The sequence below is a fragment of the Zalophus californianus genome, chromosome 6 (assembly GCF_009762305.2).
Source record: "Zalophus californianus isolate mZalCal1 chromosome 6, mZalCal1.pri.v2, whole genome shotgun sequence".
NCBI classification, from domain to species: Eukaryota; Metazoa; Chordata; class Mammalia; order Carnivora; family Otariidae; genus Zalophus; species Zalophus californianus.
The window spans coordinates 129207851-129232440 of record NC_045600.1 but is presented as its reverse complement, the minus strand read 5'-3'; the positions used below and the strand labels follow the sequence as shown (position 1 = coordinate 129232440).

The following is a 24590-nucleotide window of genomic DNA, read 5'->3' as shown; positions in this document are numbered from 1 at the left end:
GATTGCTTAAGTATCTTATAATACTCAAATATTTAGCTTCCAGATTGTCTCCAATACTAGCATCAACTCCTTGGTGAGATTACCAGCCGACATTGCCAAAGCACTGGGGGAATCTATCAAAGAGAAGAGAGTATTTTGCGCACATGCTTGGGCGGGTAGGGATTCTCCAGCTAGCAGATGAAAGGGCCGGACAGCCCCTGGCCACTGGCTTCTGAAACAGATGTTAACTTACCCTGTCCTCATGACGGAAGACCATGAATGACTCCTATCCATAAATACACTGAACACCTAATGATCCCGAGACCCCCTTTTTTTCACGGCTATGACCCCGGGGAAAGGGGACCAGATACTGTCATTGGTGGCTCTGGTTCCAACTCTGAGGAAGCCAGTCATCGGGGAAGGAGACCTATAGCATCACAGCGGGAGCTGGATAAGAAGGGTAACTAAGGAAGCTGGTGGAACCACCTGGACGGGGAGGCAAAGAAAGGAAGGGGGAGACCAAAGGAGTTGCTATCTGGAGGAATAAGTCATGGCTGCTGAGGCAGGTGAATATGACCGGAAGGCACAAGAAAAGCCCCCAGCAGATTTGGGGAGAAATCATGAAAGGTTTGGAACATGAAGGTCAGTCTCTCTACATTTTCCTTCCCTAGTTCATGACCTAGAGCAGAGGACCAGGTCTTGGGAAGGGCTCATGGAATAAGATGATAGATCTGTCTGGGGGTCACCTCCAGGGGAGCTGAGCCTCCTGCGGGGTGTTCCTAGAGTACAGGTTACAGGGCACATCCTCTATCCCACTTTATGAATGTTGGGACTTAACCCACAGCCCCGCCCACAGGACACCACAGAAACTCACGCTTCCTTGTAGTAGACAGTGAAGCTGATGAGGTCCCTGTAGTCGGGGGGCCGGTAACGGTGCCACGTTATGATGATGCGATTCTTCCACGTGGTCGTAGAGGTGAAATGCAGGATGTCACTTTCACCTGGGGCACAAAGTATATCTGTGAGTGACAGAGATCAATGTCCATTTCCTCCACATGTCTGACAAGTCACCTGCCCTGCCCTATTTCCCTCTTCTCCAAAGATGGTTGTACACGCCAAGCCCCTTCCTGGGCTTCTCCGGGGCTCTCTTATTTCTACTAAGAGCCCAGACATTTTACCACAGGGAGCTGCAACGAAGCTTGTTCCTTTGTTTTAGCGCACTTGGTTGCACTTGGACCCGAATCTGTGATTCCTAACCTGACAGGGAAGAACTGCTTGATTGAGCAAGGCACCTGGTCTTTCTGCTGATCCCTAAGACCCGGGCTCCTGAGGGCACCAGGGAAGGTGAGAATAAACCCCTAAGCTGGGCCGAATCTTCTGCGATAGGCTGGCACCTGTCCTGCAGTTGCGGATCTCTGCCTGCTGCAACCAGCAAAGAGAGGCGAATGGCCCAGGTGTGCCACAGGGGGGCACGTTTCTGCCTCTAAACTTGGCATTGACCTGGAAGGACACGGGCACTCCTGGAAGGCCTCTGACTGGGGATGACACACTGACAAGAACAGTGTGACTGGCCAAGCCTCCTGTGCACTGTGGGAAGTCGCTGAGAGCTACCGCAGGGACCCTGCTCTGAGCCCTGACTTGTTCCTCCGGCCAGATTCAAACGACCCTGAGAACCAGGGCGGAATTGCTGACTGCTTCCCCCACGGAGACCCGAAGCTTCCCGACGGACTGTCTTGCCCGTTTCTATTTGCCTGAACCCCGACACATACACAGCGGGTGAAGCAGTGGCTGATTCAAAGTTTACTGCTTAAAGTTCACTTTAACTGGCTAAAGGCAGTTAAAAGTAAGAAGTCAGTGGGGCAAAATGTGCCAGATCGGAGGTTAGAACAAAGTTGCAGTTCCTGCTAATGTGTTATTTAAGGAGAAACCATGATTTTGTTTTCAAAGGAAAATGAATGGCTTCTGTATTCACAATGTGACCGCTCAGACTGGCTGACTTGGAGGAGAAAACACCTGGAAAATGCTCAGCCACATCTGCTCTGCTATGATTCGAACAGGCAGAACGGTAGGGGCTGCAGTGGGTGGGTGAGGGAGAAGGGGCCGGTTGCCAGCATACCACGTAGCTCTGTGTCAGGCTTCTTCCCTCTAAAAGCTCTTCCAGAGCAATCTGAGTGTCTACCAGGTAAATCCATACGTGAGCAAAACTAATCAGTCAAATGCTAATGGTTTCACAAGTCCTCCCCTCCCGTGTGTGTGTGTGTGTGTGTATGCATGTGTGCAAATCACCTCTGATCATGTATTACTCTATTTTTTTTTCCCTAGTACCCTTCCCTTATTAAAAGCCGATGGCAGAGAGAAAATTTACTTTTATAACCCTATCCAGCCAAACAGAACCACAACATTTTCAAAAGCGACTTGATATACAGGGTTAGATGAGAGACGTGCCGTTAGATCTCAGATACAAGACCTGAAAGTATATAACCATGGCAAGGTTGTAATTATGTGGTTCTCAATTTAAAAAGCAGTATCCGTTCAGGGAGGTAGGCTCTCTCTATCTTTTTCATGTTGGGGTGGGAGCAAGGAGGAGGCCGAGGGAGAGACAGGGAACCCATGGCCACGGCGTTGGGCTTGGAGCTCAGTCCCCTCTGCCCTGAGGCTTCCCCTACACCGCAGGAGACTGAGCCGAGCATGCTCCCCGGCAGTGGAGAGGACCGGCTCTTCCTTGCAAAATCATCTCACTGTCTGCCTATGCCTTAAAAGACATTGAGCCCTGCATTCTGTAAGCACTTCCATAAAATACTCCCTTTGAGCAGAAGCCTATTTACAAATGCTTAGCACACTCCCAGGGATGTTAAGGAACAGTGACAAATACGAATCTGTCATGAATTGGCCCCACTACTGACTCTGAAGATACACACACGTATGGGCAAAGTGCTGGTTCAGGAGGCCCCATGCCCCCCCCCCCCCGCCCCAGTGAGATGAGGAGGGGGCCACCCATGGAACCATCATTCTAATTCGGAGGAGGGGCCACAACTTTATTACAGCCATTGGGTCCACTCACAGGAGGCTCGCTCTCCGTTGTTCCTGGTGTTTATGTCCCCTTTGCTCTGGCGCCCCTTAGTCCCTGTCACTTCCTCCATGCGGTAAATCTCGGAGACGCACAATTTGGGATTGAAAGCAAAGTACATTTTCCCAGCTTTGATGGTCAGGTTGCGGTGGTCCCAGTCCCACAGCTGCTGCAAGTTCTGGTTGTCGAGGACATAGAAGGAGTAGTTCCTAGAAGCACAGAAATCACCGTGAGTGCTGTTGCTCTTTCCCAGTGTCCCCTCCCACCTTCTGGCCACCCCACACCGGTCCTCTTCTGCACGTGGCTCTGGAACACGCTGCCTTTGCCAATGAGAGATTTAGTTATTAACAGTGTGTAAGAGTGGACAGTTACTGTTAACAACAGCAACAACATGATTCAAGGACAACATATTGAAATCGGTAAGACACTAATTAATTTTAGGACCTCCATTACCAACAAATAATGCTTCTCACACCAGAGGATATTACTGGAATCATTCTGTAGAAATGCCTTTGGGTATTTCTCTCAGAGCAGAGTAGGTATAATGCACTCGAAATCAGTCCATGGGAGAAGAGATATGCTCGGCTACTCAACCGGAACGGCTTACATATTTGCTGTAGAGAGTCTGCCATTATCCTTAGGGGTAAATCCCATCCATGCCATCAGCGGTGTATGATGGGTTAGGGGAGAGAATGGGACAGGGAGACAGACTCGGTGGTGGACCAGCCCTGGGCCCGCTCCCTCCTCCAGATTCACCCCATCCTAAAAAGCCTCAACCACAGTCCCTAGAGAAAGTGGGGGAAGAGAAATAGCCTCCCAAGGACGGTCCCCTTGGGCCACCCATCCGGGCCACAGTGACCCAGTGTCCAACACTAGGTTAGTGTGCGCAAGGCTTATTTTCGGAGTGCTGGGCCCCACTCCCAGAGTTTCTCGTTAGTAGGGCTGGGTGGGCCAAGAATCTGCATTGCTGACCTGCACGCAGGTGATGCCGGCACTGCTGGTACTGGGAAGCACACTTGGAGGAGAACTGGTCTAACAGGTGCTGGGCACCAACAAGGGGCTGGAGGTCCAAAGCTGACCAAGTGAGATATGGGCCCTGCCCCTAAGGGGGTAGACACAGAAGCAGCTACACCTGCCAACTGAAGGAAAGACGGAAGGACAGCCAGAATCAGCAACAGCTATCTCTGGCTCCCCAGAGGGAAATCCATCCCCCGGGAGGTGGCACTGTAGACAGCTATAGCTGAGGGGTCTGGAAAAAAAAATCCAGGCTGTATACCTCTTTCTCTAGGGCCCTGGGGAAACCAGGTAGGCAGGGCCATGCTGCCCATCCAAGTCCTCCGTGATCAAAGGTCTGCTCCCCATGGACCTTGAATCCTTCCTCTCCCCTTCCTGGTCCCCAGCCTCAGGCTCTTTCTGGAGCTCACTCAAGCACTTTATACAGCACAGAGTCTAGGAATTGGAGCAGCACTCTGAGCTATTGCTAATATCCACTGAACGGTCCAACACACGAACTGCAGAAAGGAAAGGATCCAGCCCTCTTTCCAAAGCCAAGATAGCCTGGACAGAAGTCCAGAGCCCTCCTCTGCCCTGGAGGCTGTGTCCATGGGGCACCTCTCTGCACCTGATGGGGCTCCTCACATATATCACACCAGCACCTCCACCCGCCTGGTCGATCCACAGCCTGAGTCTCATTAACAAGAAAGCAAAAGTTATGGTTGTAATGCTGCCAAGCAGACTTGTGACACATGCCTGAGAATTCACAAGGGAGTTCAGAGAGGAGGATCCAGGAGTACAGATGTCGTTAATGAGCCACGTAGCCATGGGCAGTTCCCTTAGTACTTCCTGTAGCCATCCATCTAGTTTACTTGTAGGACTGGGGGTGCGGGCATGAACACACACTCAGAGGACAACAAGGGGTATGAACATCTAAGCTTGTTTTATGAGTCTAAGACTCTAATGCCCGGAAGCAGTCACAGAGCTGAGATGGAATCTGCCCCATCAGCCTGAGCCCAAGCCCTCCACAAGCCCTGGGCCCTGTCCACAGACGTGCAGGGGGTGGATGTGGGAACCCTGTCTGCACACAGTTCAGTGAGCCAAGTGAGTCCAAAGGCAGCACCTCTGAAACCAAGCCCTCCTCACTGACCCACCTGGAGATCCCTTGACACATTCAAGGCCACTGAAGCAGGTGTGCAAAAACCTGCAAGTTGATAATATATTCCTCTCAGGAAGAGCTCACTCCCCGACACATATATCCACTGGAAAAGGAACCTAAGAGATTGTCCACATGAATCTAGACTCGGGATATGCAACGCAAGGTCATGTATACAGGTGGGAAGCACTGGGATCTGGCAAGGTGAGACCTGCCATAGCTTGGGGACAGTCGCCACCCACATCTCCTCTTTCCCCCAGTGCCAGGCTGCAGCTGATGCTGGTTGACCTGAGTCTTCAGACAACTGAAGGCGGGGTTTGCAGCTGGAAACAGATGCATCCTATGTAGGCCCATTCTTGTCCATGAATACTTTCAGCTCTGAAGGACTCTGTAGTGCCCATACAAAGCCCAATGGGTCTGGCTGCTCCCAGGTTCCTCAGCTGGCCCCCAAGGGACAGAACCTCCTTGTTGGTGCAGAAACCTCTAGGCTGGAAGCAAAGGCCCATTAACCCGGTCAAAGCTCTGTCTCAACTCAGGATGAGGCTTCTTTTTAGTAAACTAATTTTGCTGGCAGGGAACAGAAACCACACTGAAAATACCTTCTGAACAAAACATGATTCTCCCCATGGGAGGAAGCATGAATTATAAATCAGGAATTTGACAAATGAATGGCAGGCCCACTGAAATTCTGTGTGTGTGATTAATCACTTTGAAAAGGAAGATTATCCTTTTACAGTAAACACAAACATTTTTTACAACACTGAGAAGGCCTGGAGCCAGGATACCAATATCAATAAAACCCAGGCGTTATGGAGCCTCTGTGAGCGACAGAAAAATAAAAATAAAACCCTCTTCAGAATAATAACCAAGCCATTCATGAGCTGCCTGTCAATATTGCTCTTGCTTTTCCAACCCCAGGTTGGGGCCTGGCTCCCCCCAAATTCCCCTTCCATGATCAGGTGACAATTAAGAGATGGTAAAAGGCAGAGACCTGTCTGCACGTTTTACACACACACACACACACACACACACACACACACACCTTTTCATTGTTTCCTAAAGGAAATGACTATATAAGTCAATTACTCAGTAAACGTCATTTCTTAACTATTCCTAAACTTACTGCCTTTACATTCAAAGAATATTTTAAAAAATTAAGTTTTTATTTTTTCTGTAGCTTACACAGATGCCTGGGTTTTATAGATATCGGTATCCTGACTCCCAGCCTTCTTAGTGTGGCAAAATATGTTTGTTTCTGTACTTGGGTGGGCCCCATCTGACAAAATGTAGACCAACTGAGGTGGGTTAGAAGCAGTCGGTCATGTCCCTGAGGATATCTGTATATTATCTGTATTGGTATTCTGAATGCCTAGTGCACACTATGCACAGAGATGTTTAACTGATGGCTCCAGGCTTGGGGTATCTTACCTCTGAATTATCAAGAACCACCCACCTCCCCACCTGCTCTGATGAAGGGCAGGAAGGATGTGAAAGCAGAGGAAAGCGAAAGTGCTGGGGATTTGCACAGTGCACAGAAGTCAACCCTGGGGCTAGGGTTTGGAGCATCGCATTTGAGAATCCAAAGATCAGGGTCTGAGCGACATCTCCACCACTTATTAAAGCTACAACACTTGGCAAAGTACTTATTTGGCTTCTCCCAGGGTGGGGGCAATGGGTGTGGAGGCCTGGGAGTCCAGATGATGGGGGTAGGAAGGGATACTCCCCCCCACTTTCAGCCCTTACTGACAAACTGGGGGAAAAAAATCTGCAAATATACAACTGATTATTCCCTTTTGCTTCTCAGAGGAGAAAGCATGGACTCTTTCCGGCTGTCTCTAGGGGGCATCAGAACCCAGCACACAGGGACTGCCTCCAGCACCCTAGCAATCTGCAACAGATACAGAATTTGGCTTTTTCCGCAGATGCTCACACCATATCCAATCTCCTCCAAATCCAGTATTTACACCAACCTTGGGGGTTCAGCAAGGGCGGGGATTTATATTCAAGTGGCACTGGGTACCAAACAGAATCTCAGAAAATGTTTCTTCTTTAAGGGTTTTCTAAATAGCTTAGTTGAGGTATAATTTACCTACCAAAAACTGTACCCATCCTAAGTATACAGTGCCATGAGCTTCAGTAAATATATGCAGCTGTTCCACCAGCACCATTATGCAGTTTCTGAACATTTCCATGATGTCAAAGTTCTCTCCCTGCCAATGGTGGTCAATCTCTGCTCCTACTCCCAGCCCTCACCAATCGGCTTTCTATCTCTATGGTTCTGCTTTTGCTAGAAACTAATGGAATCATATAATGTGCAGCCTTTTGTGTCTGGCTTTTTTTTCACTTAGCTTAACGTTTCTGAGGTTCACTCATGTCGTTATATTATCGTCAAATGGTATTCCATTGTACCACATTTCGTTTATCCATTCATCTGCTGATGGATATCTGGATTGTTTCCAGTGGGGTTTTTTTTGGGGGGGGGGTAGGGGGCTCTAGTGAATAATACTGTTATGAACATTCACATTCAAGTCTTGTGTGGGCATGTTTTCATTTCTTTTGGGAAGATATTGGGTAGAGCCTGGAATTGCTGAGTCACATGGTTGAGTCTTTATTTTTAAAAGTCCCAGGGAAGTATTAACACCAGCCCTGTTGCAACCTAATCTGAGTTGCAGGAACGTAGAATGAAGCACCAAGTGTTGCAAAGTCAAGTGGTGGGGTCACGAGTATAGCGATGCCTAAATGTACCCAAGAATTTCAAGTCTTAGAACCCTACTACCTCCATCTGCTTCTAGGCTTTTGGGGCAACGATCCTTGGTGGCACCAAAGAATCCAAAATTTTCCCTCTTTGTCTGATGCCATAAGAAAATAATGTTTGTCCACCTCAAGGAACTGTCCAGATAACAGAAATATTTTGTTTTCTATTCAAGGGCTTAAAAATCAGTCATTTTATAGAAATCTTATACATGTGTATTACAAAATCCACTTCCTTCTTAAACAGCAGAAAAACCTTGATTTTTCTTAATGTCTAAGGTTATTACTCTAGAAGCACATCACGTACACAGGCTGCGTGACATCCTCAAGGAAACCGGGATGTCTGAGTTCTTACGGACAAACTGATGACTGCCTGATGCCGTCCGGGCCTTGTTCTCCAGCCACCAACTGCCCTGCCGTCTGTTTGGGTGTGATTCTGCCTACGTCTTTCACTGCTCTGGAAATCCGATGACAAAACTGGCTCACTCTGGATATAGACTAGAGCTCTACTCCAGCTATAATGCTTGAATTTCGTGTTCTGGATGTGACTCAGTGGTCTGGGCTGCTCAGGGTACTTGGAGGAAGGTCTCATTCCAGTTTGGAAAGCAAGGTGGTCAGATACATAGGATCCCGGCACTATGGATTCATCTGTTCTCCATCAAAACAAAATGCTATAAAACTCCCATCCTATTGAACCAAATGGAGGCACTTATTTATGTTCTCACTTGGCTACAGAAGTTCAAGAAAAATAGTACTTAAAGGCAATAGTGTGACACTTAAATATTTAGGAAAAAAGGCAAAGCACTTTGGGGATTCACATATGAGAAGAAGAAATAACAGGGCATAGCAGTGGTATCCAATCTTGGCTACACATCGAAATTACTTTGAATTTTTGAGAAAAATCACTGATGCCTGGATCCCACCCCCAAACATTCTGACTGAATTGGGAGTGCATCTTGGGGTCCTGGGATTTTTTTTTTTTTTTTTTACCTGGCCCCACCCAAGATGGTTCTAACGTCAAAGTCTGGGAACCACTGGGATAAAAGTTATCTTGGCTTAAACCAAAGACACATAGAAATGAAACTCCTGGGCGCCTGCGTGGCTCAGATGGTTAAGCGTCTGCCTTTGGCTCAGGTCATGATCCCAGGGTCCTGGGATCGAGTCCCGCATCAGGCTCCCTGCTCCTTGGGAGTCTGCTTCTCCCTCTGCCTCTCTCTGTCTCTCATGAATAAATAAATAAAATCTTAAAAAAAAAAAATGAAACTCCTGCAGCTCAAAAGCCTTGAATACATTCCATTGCCTACCTAAATTATAACCTCCACACCCGGGTGCATAACACCTTACGTAATTCTAATACCACCTACCTCTCCAGCATTATTTGCCAAACAGGTCCCAGGATGCCCCAACTCGCTGCCTTTGTTCTTACTGCCCTATCCTGAACTGCCTTCTTCACCCTCTGCTTTCTGAGTGTTTCTGGAAACCCTTCAAGGCCCATCTCAAATGCCACCTCTTCTTGAAAGCCTGTGGGATCTTCTTAATCAGATTCTCTGCCTCTTTTTCATGCCCATGGCATGTTCCTTTTCTTCTCCTCATAGCTCCTTGCAAATTCTGCTTTGCACTATTGTTAGCATTTATGTTTATCATATTCCTTTCTTCTCTGCCTCCCTCTGACTCTTCCCTCCTTGCAGGAGTGAGGAGAACTGGTCAAGGGATAGAACTTAGTCTATTTCCTAAGTCGGAGAATGCACAATAAAGAACTGAACTGTTGCTACTTGTCACCCCTAATACAAAGAGCTGCGGGGGCGTTCATCACAAGTGAGGATGGCCTATACCTTTTTTGATCCTGGGTGAGAAAGGCTGGTGAGAGAACCCAACTCCCACCAAGACAGGCAAGATTCTCAAGCACCCCAGCTAAAGACAGAGCCTCCAAGAAGCAGCATGTAGGAAGGAAAGGCTGGAAGCCCAGCATCCTCAGAGCTACAAGGGCCACTGATCAGCAGCAGGGTGTGAAAACCTAAGGGCCATTTGCCCTCCCTTTTCATTTAAAATGTTAACGGCAGAGCAGAGGCCTGAAGCGTACTTGAGCTTGGAGGAGTCCCAAACACCTGAGCAATGGCAGGCATCCTTAAAGAGCCCCCACTGGGACATCAGGTTTTATACAAGTTTCGGATAATGAGAAATGCGCCTTAAATATCCGTGCAAATGAAAATCAGTCTTAAGTTCTCAGTTCCATATAAGGGCATAATACTTTCAGTTAACACATGACTAAGAGGTAATCCCAGCGTGTAATAATTCTTAACCAAAATTAAATTCTTGGGGTGCCTGGGTGGCTCAGTCTAAGCACTGGATTCTTGGTTTCAGCTCAGGTCATGATCTCAGGGTTGCAAGATCGAGCCCCAATTCGGGATCTGTGCTCAGTGTGGAGTCTGCTGGAGATTCTCTCCCTTTTTCTCTCCCTCCTCCTCTGCTCCTCCCCTGCCCTCTCTTTCTCTCGAATGAATGAATGAATGAATGAATTTTAAAAATCTTTAAAAAATTAAATTCTCCTTCCAGTTTTTCCCTCTATGTCTATCACTTGTTCAACCTGGAGAAAGAAAATGTGTATCATTAAGCAGCAGGAAAAGTGGCAGATCCCAATCTGCCAAAAAAAAAAAAAAAAGTGCTTACCAACACGAGGGATTCCAGAAACACAAACCTACCTGGAGAGAAAAAGAAAAAACTGTGCTAAAATCCACTTTAAAATTTAATACAAAAAATGAGAACCACCACCTCAAAATGGTAGAGCCTCAGCTTGCCAAGTTAAGTGACTTATGACACTCTGGGGCTGGGCACGGTGGCAGCCTCGTTGGATTTGCAAGGAGAAAGAAGTTTCTTTTCCTAGAGAATCAGTGTTCTCAGTGGGGAGGACAGTGTGCTTTTCAAGGATGGAATGAGGAGCTGCCCTCTCTCTTTAGCTGTATCAGATGATGGAATTTTAAGAATTTAAGACTGACCAAGAGTTAGTCTGAGAAAAGCAGGGAGGCTGTAAAGAAACCCTTCTGGGGGTAACTTTATCCAGTCGGGGCAGATAAATCAGCAAGGACAACCTTTCCCATGACCTTGCCACCTCTTTCTTTCCTACATTATTTCCCCACATTCTCTTTGGAAGGAATTTGCTCGTTAATTGATGTCTCCTTTTATTTCGAAGCTGTATTTAAAGAGAGTATGAAGAGAAAGGTATATATGCAGAGGTACACACAGGCCAACTGCTGGAGAGAAACTATAGCAGTAAGCACCAGCTCTTATCTATCCTGTGGTGAAAAGCCTCTGGCGAGTTTAAAACCCCTATCACAAAGCCTATCTCTGCAGAAGGCAAAAATTCTACCAGTAGTGTAAATCCTATTGGCTCATCAATGAAACAATTTTGTCAATTAGGATTCCTTTATAAAAAATGAACTATCCATACTTCTCTAAATCTCTTATGTTCCAGTATACACTTTACCCCGATAATGTTGGGGTTTGGGCGTGGACACTCCAAACAGTCACCAATTCACACAGAATTGTTGACATCCTCCAAACTTAACTACTAATAGTCTACTGTTGTCGACCAGAAGTCTTATGATAACATAAACAGTTGATTAACACATATTTTGTATGTTATATGTGTGATATACTGCATTCTTACAATGAAGTCAGCTGGAGAAAATATTATTTAAAAAATCATAAGGAAAATACATTTACAGTCCTATACTGTATTTATCCAAACCAAACCAAACCAAACCAAACTGTGGGGTGCCTGGGTGGCTCAGTTGGTTAAGCCACTGCCTCCGGCTCAGGTCATGATCCTGGAGTCCCGGGATTGAGTCCCGCATCGGGCTCCCTGCTCAGCGGGGAGTCTGCTTCTCCCTCTGACCCTCCCCCCTCTCATGCTCTATCTCATTCTGTCTCTCAAATAAAAAAACAAAACAAAACAAAACAAAATTGTGTCCAAGTGGACCCACACAATTCAAACCATGTTGTTCAAGGGTCAACTGTTTTTCTTCTTTTCTTGTTTTTTTTTTTAAGATTTTATTTATTTACTTATTTGAGAGAGAAGGGGGGCGGTGGGGAGGAGCAGAGGGAGGGACAAGCCGACTCTGCATTGAGCATGGAGCCTGACGTGGGGCTCGATCCTATGACCCTGAGATCATGACCTGAGCTGAAATCAAGAGTTAGACACTCAACCGACTGAGCCACCCACGTGTCCCCGTATTTTAAAAGATGGGATGGTTTTACATAGTATATAGAATCCTGGGGATAGGAGTCATGTCACTGATGATTTCACAAAGGGCTAAGCACCTGAGACCCATTCCTGTTGCTCTTGGCACAGAGGGTCCCCACCAGCACCCCAGTCTGCTGTTTCCATGGTCACGGTCGGACACGCAGCCCTTGACTGACAGGTCACAACACAGTTTTCCAGAGCAGCACTATCCCAAGGATGGAGAATCATGGCCACACGGGACTCTGCCCGAGGGGGTGGGCCATCACGCAGGTGGCGCCAGGCTTACCTTTGCTTCCTCCTTTCTTTGTTGTAACAAGAAAGAGTCCTTGCCTCAGTGACATGAAGTTTTAAAAGCACGCTACTTATTTTGCAATAGGAGAATGTCAGCCCACGAAATCTGGAGCACTTACCCTTCTAGCTGCTCCTCTCCTAAGATCTGGCGAAGGTTTTTTAGGAAGGACAAGGAGACCAAGGCATGGGAATGGCGGATCTTCACGTAGCCTGTCACCACCTCGATGAGCCCCATGAAGTTCTCCAGTTCTGAGGCAATGTTATCTGCGTGAGGAGGGGGCTGTGTTAGTGAGTGTCCGCGTAATGTGAGGATGCCTTGGCTTCTCGCAAACACGTCTGGAGATTGATTCCATGGCGGGTCTTGGTGCAGGACCTGCCATCCCTGTCAAAAATGTACTACCCTGGGCTTGACTTTCAACAACCTCTCCTGGGGCAGGGCGCCTCAGGGGCTGGGGAAGGAGACTTTCTAGAAGGCTGGGTACTGTAGCTCCCAGGCTGATTAACCGAATGTAAAATCATAAATACCAGACTGCCAATTAGCTAAGGCTAACAAATCTAGAGAACGTCTTTTAATATGCTCTGTCAACGGACAGCACTGCATCCACGGTACAAGGGCATGACTAAATAAACACCATTTTCTCGGTCTCATTAGGAACTGCCTTTGCTGCAGTTCCAGTTCCTAAGATACAGGGATCTATATTTAAAGAGTACGTCTTACGAAGACTGGGAGAAAACACACCAAAATGTTAACACCCCAGGTTATCTGCTCTGCTGGTGATTTTTCAAAATTCATTTCCGTGCTTCTAAGTTTTCTACAATGCACAGGTATGATTTTCGTAACGAGAGGACAGTTGGAAAAATAGTTGCTACTACTATGTAAGTGAACACAATGTAATATACACACACTGTCTTTCTCATCATCCTGTTTAGCCTGTCTTTTCTTCGTAGTAAAAAAGAACATAAACTTCGGTTCAACTTATGCCAAAATTACAATAAATACTATAATGAATTGGGTATGGTCCAACTATTGGGATTTTATTGCATATGATTTGTTGAAAGCTTATTTAATGAGAGGTTCTATTTTGCTTTGAATTGATAAAAATAAAAGAATGAGGATGCTGTCTCGGAGGGCTGGGGACTATGCTTACTATAGAGTTTAATGGTTTTCTAGGAGAAATTCAAGTTATAAACACCAGAAGTTGCCTGTGGTTGATATTTCAAGGAAAAGATCCTGAACTTTAAATGCGGGCAGGATGGATGCCTGTTAGTCGAGGCTGAGTATGTCCTTTTCAATGAGATGTCTTATCACCCTACATCCAGCTGGTTTCTCCCACTGGTCTTAAACAAGAAGGCACATTTCATCACCACGCATGAATATGTACCGATTCCTTCTCAAATTCTACTTCTCCATGGATTTAATTCATGGATTAAATGCTTATCTTCAGGATATGAAAATTTTAAGAAAAAGAAGGGTTAGGTACTTAAAAGATATGTTCTAGGGGATGAGGGCATCTTTTCAAAAATTAAGAAATCTAGTAAGAGCAAAAGGAATAAAACTTCATTATTTATTCTTTTTTTTTTTTTTTTTTTTAAGTAAGCTCCATGCCTAGCATGGAGCTGAACGCCAGACTCAAACTCATGAACCTGAGATCAAGACCTGAGCTGAGATCGAGAGTCAGACGCTTAACCCGCTGAGCCACCCAGGTGCCCCAGGAATAAAACTGTAGAAGCACCATGGGGGTAAGAGAATTCTAGCTGTATGAAAGCAAAGTTATCGGGGCACCTGGGTGCCTTCGGCTCAGGTCATGATCCCAGGGTCCTGGGATCGAGCCCTGCATCGGGCTCCCCGCTCGGCGGGAAGCCTGCTTCTCCCTCTCCCACACCCCAGCTTGTGTTCCTGCTCTCGCTAACTCTCTCTCTCTGTCAAAGAAATAAATAAAATCTTAAAAAAGAAAGAAAAGCAAAGTTATCTCTGTGGTGGAGGGGCAAAAGCGGTTCTGGAAAATGAGGAGTACCTAAAGATCCAAAAGGACTGAACACAAGCATGTTTCTGCCATCTCTAAACCATAAGAGCATGGCTCACTCACCAAACAAACAGTATTAAGAAAAAGTAAATCCACAGAATAAATAAATTAGTCATCCCCCCCGCCCCCCCACTGCCAACCTGCAAAAATTTCCCCACAAAAGGATTTAGGGGGAAAAAATCCTTTCAACCTCAAGGTCTTCTTACTACTTTTATTCTAGGTTATGAAACTATCATAGGTACCTTGACCGAGTGGTCCCAGTGGTGGAGAATTTAAGGCTAGAAGCCATTGTCAGTTAAAGCTCAGAAGTGAAAATATCACAGAATAAGTCCATGAGTAATGCTTTTGCACACACGCAATTACCAGGAACACCATCTACTACAAATGATGCTGATCCTACTGGGGTGAGGATCGAAGTTTTAAATACGTGATGACACACACTAGGTTTTTTTGCTTTCCAAAGAAAATTTGGAGATTAACCACTCTTTGGACTTAATAAAGTATTGAAAGGGTATCATTAAACTGTTCCCTTTGCACAGTCTCCTCGGTACCTCCCGAGTAACCAAAACTCTTTGGACTTGAAGCCCTGTGGCCCTGGCTCCAGCTGGAGGCTGCTGAGTCACACCTTTGATCCACCAGTGTCTTCTGGGGCTTGTGTGTGTTGGGACGTGCATCTCCTGCGTAAGACAGGACTAACAGAAACATGAGTGATGACCCAGGGCGTGAATAAACACCGAGCCAATGGCTGCAAAATAGACTGCCTTTCAATCTGGTGTGTGTGTGTGTGTGTGTGTGTGTGTGTGTGTGTGTGTGTGTGTGTGTGTGTGTGTGTGTGTGTGTGTGTGTGTGTGTGTGTGTGTGTGTGTGTGTGTGTGTGTGTGTGTGTGTGTGTGTGTGTGTGTGTGTGTGTTTCTTTAATCTTTGAGGGAAACTCAAAAAAGAGGTGTTGGGCATGAAGCTTATGCCCCATGTTGTTTTTCTAGGCCCAGGCTTCAGTTGTGAGTCATGGATGGGAAGGAAAAGCGTCAACAAAAGAAAACCAAGAGATCTAGCCCTCTCTTCCAGGAGGACGGAATACTTACTGCCTCGGCGGATATTAATGAGCAAATTGCCCTTGAAGATGGTGCATCCTTGGAGCATTTGAGCAGAGGTAACAGAATCAATGGTCTTTGTTTTCTTTTCTTCCTCACAGACCTTGGGGCAAGGACCTTCACAAGGGATGCAGTACATGCTGTTGAAGATAAAGAATCAACCAAAAACACAGAGAACTGAGTCAGGCTCCTTGCATTAAAAAAAAAAAAGAAGAAAGAAAAAAAAAGTAACGAAGACACGCTTTTATTCTAAGTTGTTTTTGCAGTACACATTACCAAAAGCAATTGTTTTGAAGCACTCGAGTGGGCACACCATATCTCATCCCGAAGCCACCCAGGATTAGCCATTCGAATTGCAACCAAAAGAAGAAAGTGCCTACAAAGGAAAAGCGTGCCTCTTGTTTCCAGACAAAATATGTGATGCATCCTTGAGGCATGTGTGTATCAGAGGCTATCGGCTGGGGAGCCAGCTGGTTCCACGTGGGAGAAACAGCCTTGAAGGAAGGACACAGTGGTGGCTCCCGAGGAAAATGGGGCTGCTCTCTAGTGTTGTGGCCCTTGCCTGGCACACACTGGGGGGGGGGAGGGGCAGCTGGGAGACTGGACAGGAACAGCAAAGGGACAGCGGGGTCTCTGCCACCAACAGGAGTCTTGTTCTCACTGCCCGCATCCCAGCAAAACCCAGCAAGGAATTCCAAAGTGCATGTGGAATAACACAGATCCATTATTTTCTCGCTAACGTACAACTGAAATTATTTGACAGTGTTTTGCAGAAACTTGTAAATTGATTGAAATGTTGTTTTCGTTGCATATGTGCTGAAAGCAAGGAACTTCCATGACTTTGTAATGAACTCCTGTTTCAAATGCTATATCCCAAACGAGCTGCAGGACCACCAGGAATCAGGGATCAGTGAGACTGGCACTTCTCCTGCTTACCTACCATTATTAACTTAGGAAGTCGTGGACAAAACGCTAATCTGGCTGCTGGACCACAGACCAAGGATCAAAGTTGGGTTGATTTCCAAACAAATGATACTGCCTGTGTCATGTGTGTGTGTTATAAACAGGATGGTGAATTGGGGAGCCAGCTGTATTGACATTATTGTTCTTGAATGATCTTTTAAACTTCATTAAGGTAAGTAAAAAACATTCAAGTAAACAGTGTTAAGTGATAGCTTACGTGAAAGTTTGTTTTTTTAATGAAACCTTACTGCCTATCTAAGGCAAAGATGCAGGGATTTGTTTTGTTTACAAACTTACAGGTAGACAGAATTTCCCTGCTATTTTCCTATTTCGTGTGGGGAGAATGACAGGGAAGGTTTCCCAAGGAACTGGGCCAACCACAGAAGGGAAGATTTCTCTTTCCTGTAACATCATACTCAACCTTCTTATTTCCACTATGGGTAATAGCTTCTCTTCAGCACTTTTTGGTTTTGTTTTTTATTCTAATTTATTTACACACCATTTAATGCCTCCACCCTCCTTTAAAAAACTTTTTATCCTGAAATACAGATTCACAGAAAGTTACAAAGAGTACTTTTCCCCTGTACCCTTCCCCTAGCTTCCCCTAATGGTGACATCTTATATAACTATAATGGAATATCAAACCCAGGAAATTAACACTGGTACAATATATGCGTAATTCTGTGTCACCTTATATCTCTTATGTGATCCTCATGCAGTCAAGATACAGAAGTACTTTAGGAAGATCTCCTGTAGAGCCACCCCCAATCCTCATATCCCTAACTGTGTCCTGGCAATCACTAATCTATATTCCATCACTGCAATTTTGTCATTTTGAGACTGTTACATAAATGGAGTTCCATAGTATGTGACCTTTTGAGGTCGACTTTTTTGTTTTGTTTTGTTTTCCCCCACACAGCATAATGTCCTTGAGCTCTATCCCAAGCTGTTGTGTACGTCAACAGTCTGCTCTTTTTTATGGCTGAGTAATAGTCCACAGTATGGATGTACCACAGTCTGTTTAACCATTTACCTACTGTAGAACATCTGAGTTGTTTTTTTGGCTATTACAAATGGAGCTGCTGTGAACAACTGTGTATGTGTTGTTACATGGACATATATTTTCATTTCTCTGGGAGGAGTGTCCACGAGTATGACTTCTAGGTCGTAATGTTAAGTGTATGTTTAGCTTTCCCTGACGTTTTATTCAAATAGCAATTTCTGAACCAAACACCTTTACTAAAATGTCTAGGAATCATCTAGCACTTTAAAAAAATGTTTTTCTAAGGAAGTGCTCTGATTACATCTTTATAGATTAAGCTTCCTTGAATCCGTTCGGGTACAGAGAGGGTATAAACAGTATTAATAAATATTTTAAACTCAGTGCCAAATAGGTCTTAAAGGTTGAGAGTGGTATTTATTCTTTCTTGACGGTGTTTTATTTTAAAATAGAAGAGGTATATCTGTAGCTTTGAACAGACTGTGAGAACCGGTAGGGAAAAAAACAGCTCAGTTCTTTGAAAATGCAGTGAAGTGGGAGAAACAACACCGCTGAAATGCACAGCACTCCCCTCCCACTGGTCCACTACATCACAGGACAATGTATCGCCAGGACAAAGATGGTACTACCCCCGGTTCATGCACCAGCTGTCCTATCTCTCCTCCCACCCCCAGGAGAAACCGTGGCTGAGCCTCATCTGGGTTCTAGGCTTGGCCCAGGGTACTGCGAAAGCCCTCCTAAGTCCAAAGGCTACCAAGAAACTGTGAGTAAAATGTGGTAGACTTATTCTGGGTGGAATATGTATACTTTACAGTTCACTGGGAGTCCTTGGCATACTTATCTTTTAAAAAGTATTCGGGATAATTTTTATTATTATAATAGTAAAGACATTATAACAGGTGGAAAGTTGTTCTGTATCTAATATTATGAAAGAATGTGAGTTTTATCTTTGGTTTGAAGATGAAGGAAGCATTTGGCCCACTGCCACTAAACTGTTCTTTCCTAAGAGTTCTCTGCTCTACCTAGAGGAGGGACGAACTACCCCAAACCTCTGGTCTTTTGCTTCCAGGGCTATAGTTCTTTATTTTATAGCAATGCCACTATTGCTTTCTCAAAAACATAAACCAACAAAAAATTTACAGAAGCCTAGCCGACATACACCAGAGGGATGCTTTTTGCTGTAGAGAATCTCTTTGCTTCCCAAGTGAAGTCTCAGTGTTCAGGAAAGAAAATGAGAGACAGAGGAAACTGAGAGAAGGAGGTATGGAGGAAGAGAGAGAGAGGAGCAGGTGCTGATGGAAAACACAGGTTACTTTAAGCTCCTGGTTACGCTTCGTGTCAGCTAGCGAGGGCACAGGATGGATGTGTGCTAACAGACTTTTGGGTCTGCTGGCTGTGTCAAGGACGCTGTCCGGGGCTCGTCTTGTCTTCTGTCCTGCACTCCCCAAGACTTCACAGAGCTGGTGCTGAGTGGCACCAGGGATGGGCCAACCTAAATGTACAGTCCTCCCAGGTCTACCCCACACCTGCTTGACAGGCAGCCTGGGAAGTGCAGGGAAGGGAGACTGTGACCTCCAGGTACCTAGGCCAGCAAGCCGGGCACTTAATTCCAAATGGCCAGGCAGTACGCTTCCAAAACACAACATAAAACTGATTTTTTTTTTTTTTGCGGGGGGCAGTTGTTCTTCTGTAGAATCTCATATAAAATGTCAGTTATGCCAACCCTCTGGAGTGGACCCATGGCCCTTAACCTCCCCGGGCCGTCCAGACGGAATGAGGGCAGCGCCAACCTCGCCATTCCTTCGGGGGGCCGGGGTGGTAGTGCTGCACGACTGACCTCTGACTGCCGTTCCGGATGAACCCCGAGGGGCACTCCTGCATGCACTCGCCGTCGTGGATCACAAACCCCTCCGAGTCGCTGCTCTCGGCGCTGGGTATGTTGGCGCAGAAGTCGCGGTCCACGCAACGCCAGCCCTCGAAGCGGTAGGTGTTGGGCGGGCAGGTGGGCACGCAGACGCCGGCGTAGTAGTAATGCCTGCACGCCACGCAGGCCGTGTCGTTGTCGGGCGCACTGCAGCTGCCCAGACACTCGGGGTGACAGCACTCGTTGTTCTCGGTGCACGCCCGCTTCCCGCACGCGCTCGGGCACACTGTGGGGGCGGAGGGGACAGCGGGTGAGACTGCGGTGGTGGTGGGGGGGGGGGGCGGGGGTTGGACGGCCTCCTCCGGGCCCGGCCTGCTTTGTCCGGGGTCACCGGCCACCCCAGACCAGATCGCCCCAGGGACAGACAACCGCCCCCCCCCCCCCACGAAATCCCCAGACGGAGCATCACGGGGATCTGCAGCCCACCACAGGCTTGCAAGGGCAGTACTACAGACCACAGTCACAGTTTCATGAAGGCGGGGAGAAAATACTGTGCGTTTCCAGTCCAGCCTCTCCTATTTACTCCCTGTGTGCTCCCGATGACTCATTAGCTTCTCTGACCTTGACCCTCTCTTTTCACATCTATAAAATGGGGGTAGTAATATCCACACTAGCGGTTTGCCTGAGGCCAACATGATAATGCAGTAGCCCTATGGGAACAATACGGTGTATTATTCCTTTTAAAAGCATTATGTGCTGTTCCCTCTGCATTTTGAATGTGTTCCTTGAAATACCCTGAAAAGCCTTAGTGTGCAGACATGATTATTTTAAAAATTATCTTATCATATATGTTATTACAAGTATTTTAAAATCATTCAAAAAGCCGTTTATTTTAAAAATGATGAAACTGGAATATAGTAAAGATGATACTTTTCGGGTTTACAAAAGGGCTTTAGAAAAAGCTTGTGTCTGCTTGTAGACCAAAGGTCTTACTCCAAAAAATGATGGTATTAACTTATTCACAGAACCTAACCTATTATATAACCAACAAGTCCCTGCTTCTGATTGTCATTCCCAAATACAAAAAACAAAAAAACAAAGGGTGGTGGGCAGTGTCTCTGAGCCCAGAGGACTCATAGCATATTAGAAACCATCTCCTTTGAGCCACTCTGCTAAACTTAAGTGAAAGAAGTATCTAAAAAGCAGAGCTCCACAATTCATGTCCCAAGTAGATGAGCTGGCATTTTATTTCCATAACAACGAAGTAATGATCACACTCTGTGGGGCTGTTAGCCTCACTAGCAAATAAAGTATAAATCAACAAAACACAAAATCTGGTTTGCATTATATGTTTCCTACTTTTTCTGAAACAACACAAAATTATTTAAATATATTATTGACTCTGACATACATTATTTAGTGAAAATTCTATTATTGTTTTTCCTTATAAACAAAATGTGATCAAAAAAACATCAGAGATCACAGATAAGAAATGAAAATATATAGGACGTCTAGTCCATCTGCCCCAAATACCTCCTTTATCAATACCTTCATGTGGATCCCCCCAGGTCCTTTTCTATGCATGTGCATATACATATAAATATCTACAAAAAAGGAACAAGCCATCCTGAAACCATTTTTGGCATAATATACTACGAATTCCGTAATCACTTAACAGCTGCATTGCATCTCACAGTATAGTGTACGTTATAACCTGTCTCCTACTATGAGACATTTTGTTTACTCCTAACATTTTATTATTACAATGAACACTGCAATCTTCATAAGAATCCTTAATTATTTCCTGAGGATCAATTTCCAGGATTAACCTCGCCAGATCAAACTATCCTCTGGAAAGTTTTTACCAATTTACACCCCACAAACTGCATCCAAGAGTTCCTACTTTACTGCAAAAAGGTGAATTTCAGAACTTGGACACTCAAATGAACACTGTCACCTCTGAAGAAAACAGATAAATTCTCATGATACTGTCAAACTTCTTAAAATAATTTTGCAAGTTTCACCTTTGAAATTATCCTTCGGCAGAGACCATAGGTTGCCTTCCATTATTTATTCTTTTTATCTATTTTGGTAATAGAACCTTGATTTTTAATTGGGCATTTGGCCACCGGGCTAGATATTATATCTCTTAGCCTCTCTTGTAGCTAGAAGTGACGTATGTCCCAGCCAGTGAGATATAAGAAAACTTTTTTGGCTGGTACTTACTGGAAGATTCCTTAAAACAGAGTGAACATGCCCTTCCTCCTTGCCGGCTGGAATGCAGGAGCAATGCATCAAGCTCAAGCAGTCACCTTGGACATGAGGTAGCCCACTAAGAAGGTGGAGTAAGATAAAAGGATCTCGGTCCCCCAAAAGGCTAACCCTGTACTGCTTACCTCTAGACTTGGCTATATGAGAGAGAAATAAACTTTTATCTTATTTATGTGCCTGCTATTCGTTAGACCCAACTGGAAAAATCCTGAGACACACCTTCAGAGCTACTTATAAGCAAAGAAGAAAACCATTCCTGTTGGTTTATATCACTTTTGTTTACCGGAATTGCCTCAATGACTTCTGGCTATTTCCAAAAATTAAGCTACCCAAAATATAACAAGGAGTAAATATCTCTAAGCACACCAAAGAAGTATGTTATAGATAGGAGTTGCAAAAATGTGGTGATACATATATTGTCCACCAAGGTGATCATCTTGAGGAGGGTAACGCTAATTTGAATTTACAAGCCTAGCGTTATTTGTAGTAAACATACATAGACACACACACACACACACACACACACACACACGAGTGCGTGCGCTTTCTCTACCATCAGATCTCATACGTGAAGACATCTAATATTATCAAATAGATTCAATGACTATCTAATTTCAAATATACCCATTATGGAGGTTAACTTCAAGGCTCAAGATCTAAAGAAACTAATAAATTGTGTATCTTTTAGTTCAGGTTTTTAAAGTAGTAACGGGAACATAAGTCCATTTACCCTTTCGTTGTCGATGCATTTCGCAAGTGTTTATTTAGCAACATGCCACACCTGTGTGCTAGACCCTGCCCTCAAGGAATGGGCAATATGCCAGATAAGTACAGGCTTGAGTGGAGGTTCATGGCATGCCCTGGGCATCGGGGACGGTTTGGAAGAGATGCTGAGGCTGGAGCTGAAAGATGAAAGACGAGAGGGATAAGAATAAAGAATAACACAGAGGAAATCACACGTAAATGTGTGTAAAGGCAATCCACTCTCTGTGGTGGGAGAACTGGGTGCCCGTGAAGATAGCCAGAGGCTAGTCGCCAACTGGTGGGTGATGGGCAACACTGAAGATTTTCAGCAGGGGAGGAGCAACACGGTCAGATTTTCATATTGGAAAGGTCATCGGCAGCAGCACAGAGGGTACCACGACCAGAGGGGGCCGAGCTGACATAAGAGGGATCAGGTGAGGGGAGAGAAGAGACACAGCCTTGTTATGTTGCCCCTACGAGGTTTCTGTAATATAACAGACCCCTGGGTTCATGTGGTTAACATGAAACTGGCTGAAGAACCCCGTGTTCAGAGTCTCGAGTGTTAGCAGGAACCAGCTGCGCTGAGCGCACACCCCACTCGGAGCACTGAAGTCCCCGGCCATCAGCCACCACCATGCTTTGTGATTGGAGGAAGGGAAAATTGATGAAGAATGTCACGATCATCAACAGAGACTAATGGGGGACAATATCTGCTTGCCAAGCCCCCTTTCCCTCACTTATAATTTAAATAACATGCTATATAAAATCATAAGTGGCAGGCATTAATATTAAATAGTACTAAAAACCCGAGAGCATTTAAAAGAATAGAAAAAAATATCCCTGTGCACTCGCTGGGAATCAGCTATACCCACGTGAAATGTTGGGCATCTCCACCAGGAGAAAGAAAAAAGAAATCCCCCAAACCTGACAAAGTATCTGCAGATGTATTTTGCATTCCATTCCCCATTCTGATGGAAACAGCATCTCTGGGCAGTGGTCCCCCGAGACCCCTCAAAGGCATGTGTTACGTGGAAATGCACGGTCACTCAGTTCTTGCCACAAGCAGCATGCAGGCTGGGGAATTAAGGGTTTTGTTTTGGCAAGGAGAGCTCCTTCAGAAAGAATTTCAGCAAAGCTTAAATTAGGTAAAATCATGTTATTTATAAGCAGAACAATTCCTCTTACAGGGATCACAAATCAAGGGGTTCCTTTATGGTACGTGATCCAAACTGCCCGACACCTATCGACTACTCGAGGGGAATAAGAATGGGGTGTGATGGGAGGTGGGGAGAAAGGAGAGGTGACTTGTTTGCTAGAGGACAAACTGTGTAAATAAGAGACTGCTCCAGGGGCAGAAGCTGGTGTTCCCCTGGCCAGAGCAGAACCCGAGGATTCTGGGAGGCAGGAGAACATGTGGGAAATTCAGGATTAGAGAGTCCTGGAGTCAGCCCCAGAAGCCTGCTGTAAATTTTGTCTCATCTCAATGTATATAAATATTATTAGTGTTTAGGACTATTAAGGGATTTCTCGAAAAGCCCCGGGCAGTATGTCTTGCCAGCAGATGGATGGCTTCTCCATACAAACGCCAGAACTTAAAATTTAGTACAGTTACCAAATTTCCAATTACAGAGCTATGGGAGAAAGGAAGGGGACCTCTTTCCTGGCTTCAGTGAAGAAGGAGCACACCTAATGTGATTAAAGGTATTTCTGCTTTTCAAAATAAAAGAAAAATGGAAGCTGCTATAAACTACAAATATACAGGGGGAAAAGCAAATTTATTTTGCCCACGAGATCCTTCTACTCATTGGAATTCTTAGAATGACCAACAATAAAAACCAAAGCCGATCTAAATTGTTGGAAAAGCTAATGGCATGTCCCACGTCTACCACTAAAAGGATTGATTTGGGGGTCACAGTCACATAAAAATGAGGCGCTGCATATAAAAGCTCATTCTCTTCATTTCTGGGGGATAGGAAATAAGTCACACATCAGCCTTACTCCCTCCCCCTCCCCAGTGTCCTTATATTCACTAACTTCTCTCTAAGTTTTTTTTTAAACATTTATTTTTATTCTTGCCAGGGAGTTCCTTAACAATCTTTACTCAAGAGCAACCATTTTTAAAAGCATATGATTATAAAGTGTTCCGTTGGAAGAGA

The 24590-nt window shown here is 45.4% G+C and overlaps 1 protein-coding gene across 1 annotated transcript in view; it reads right to left on the bottom strand.

Moving 5' to 3' along the window:
* Nucleotides 1-24590, bottom strand: part of IGF1R (insulin like growth factor 1 receptor) — a 289584-nt gene that overhangs the window by 41995 nt on the left and 222999 nt on the right. The window contains exons 3-7 of the mRNA XM_035727932.1: nt 19393-19705; nt 15584-15732; nt 12597-12741; nt 3041-3255; nt 854-980 (exon numbers count right to left, since the gene is read on the bottom strand). Of these exons, the coding sequence (XP_035583825.1) occupies nt 854-980; nt 3041-3255; nt 12597-12741; nt 15584-15732; nt 19393-19705 (949 nt within the window). The remainder of the gene's footprint in view (nt 1-853; nt 981-3040; nt 3256-12596; nt 12742-15583; nt 15733-19392; nt 19706-24590) is intronic.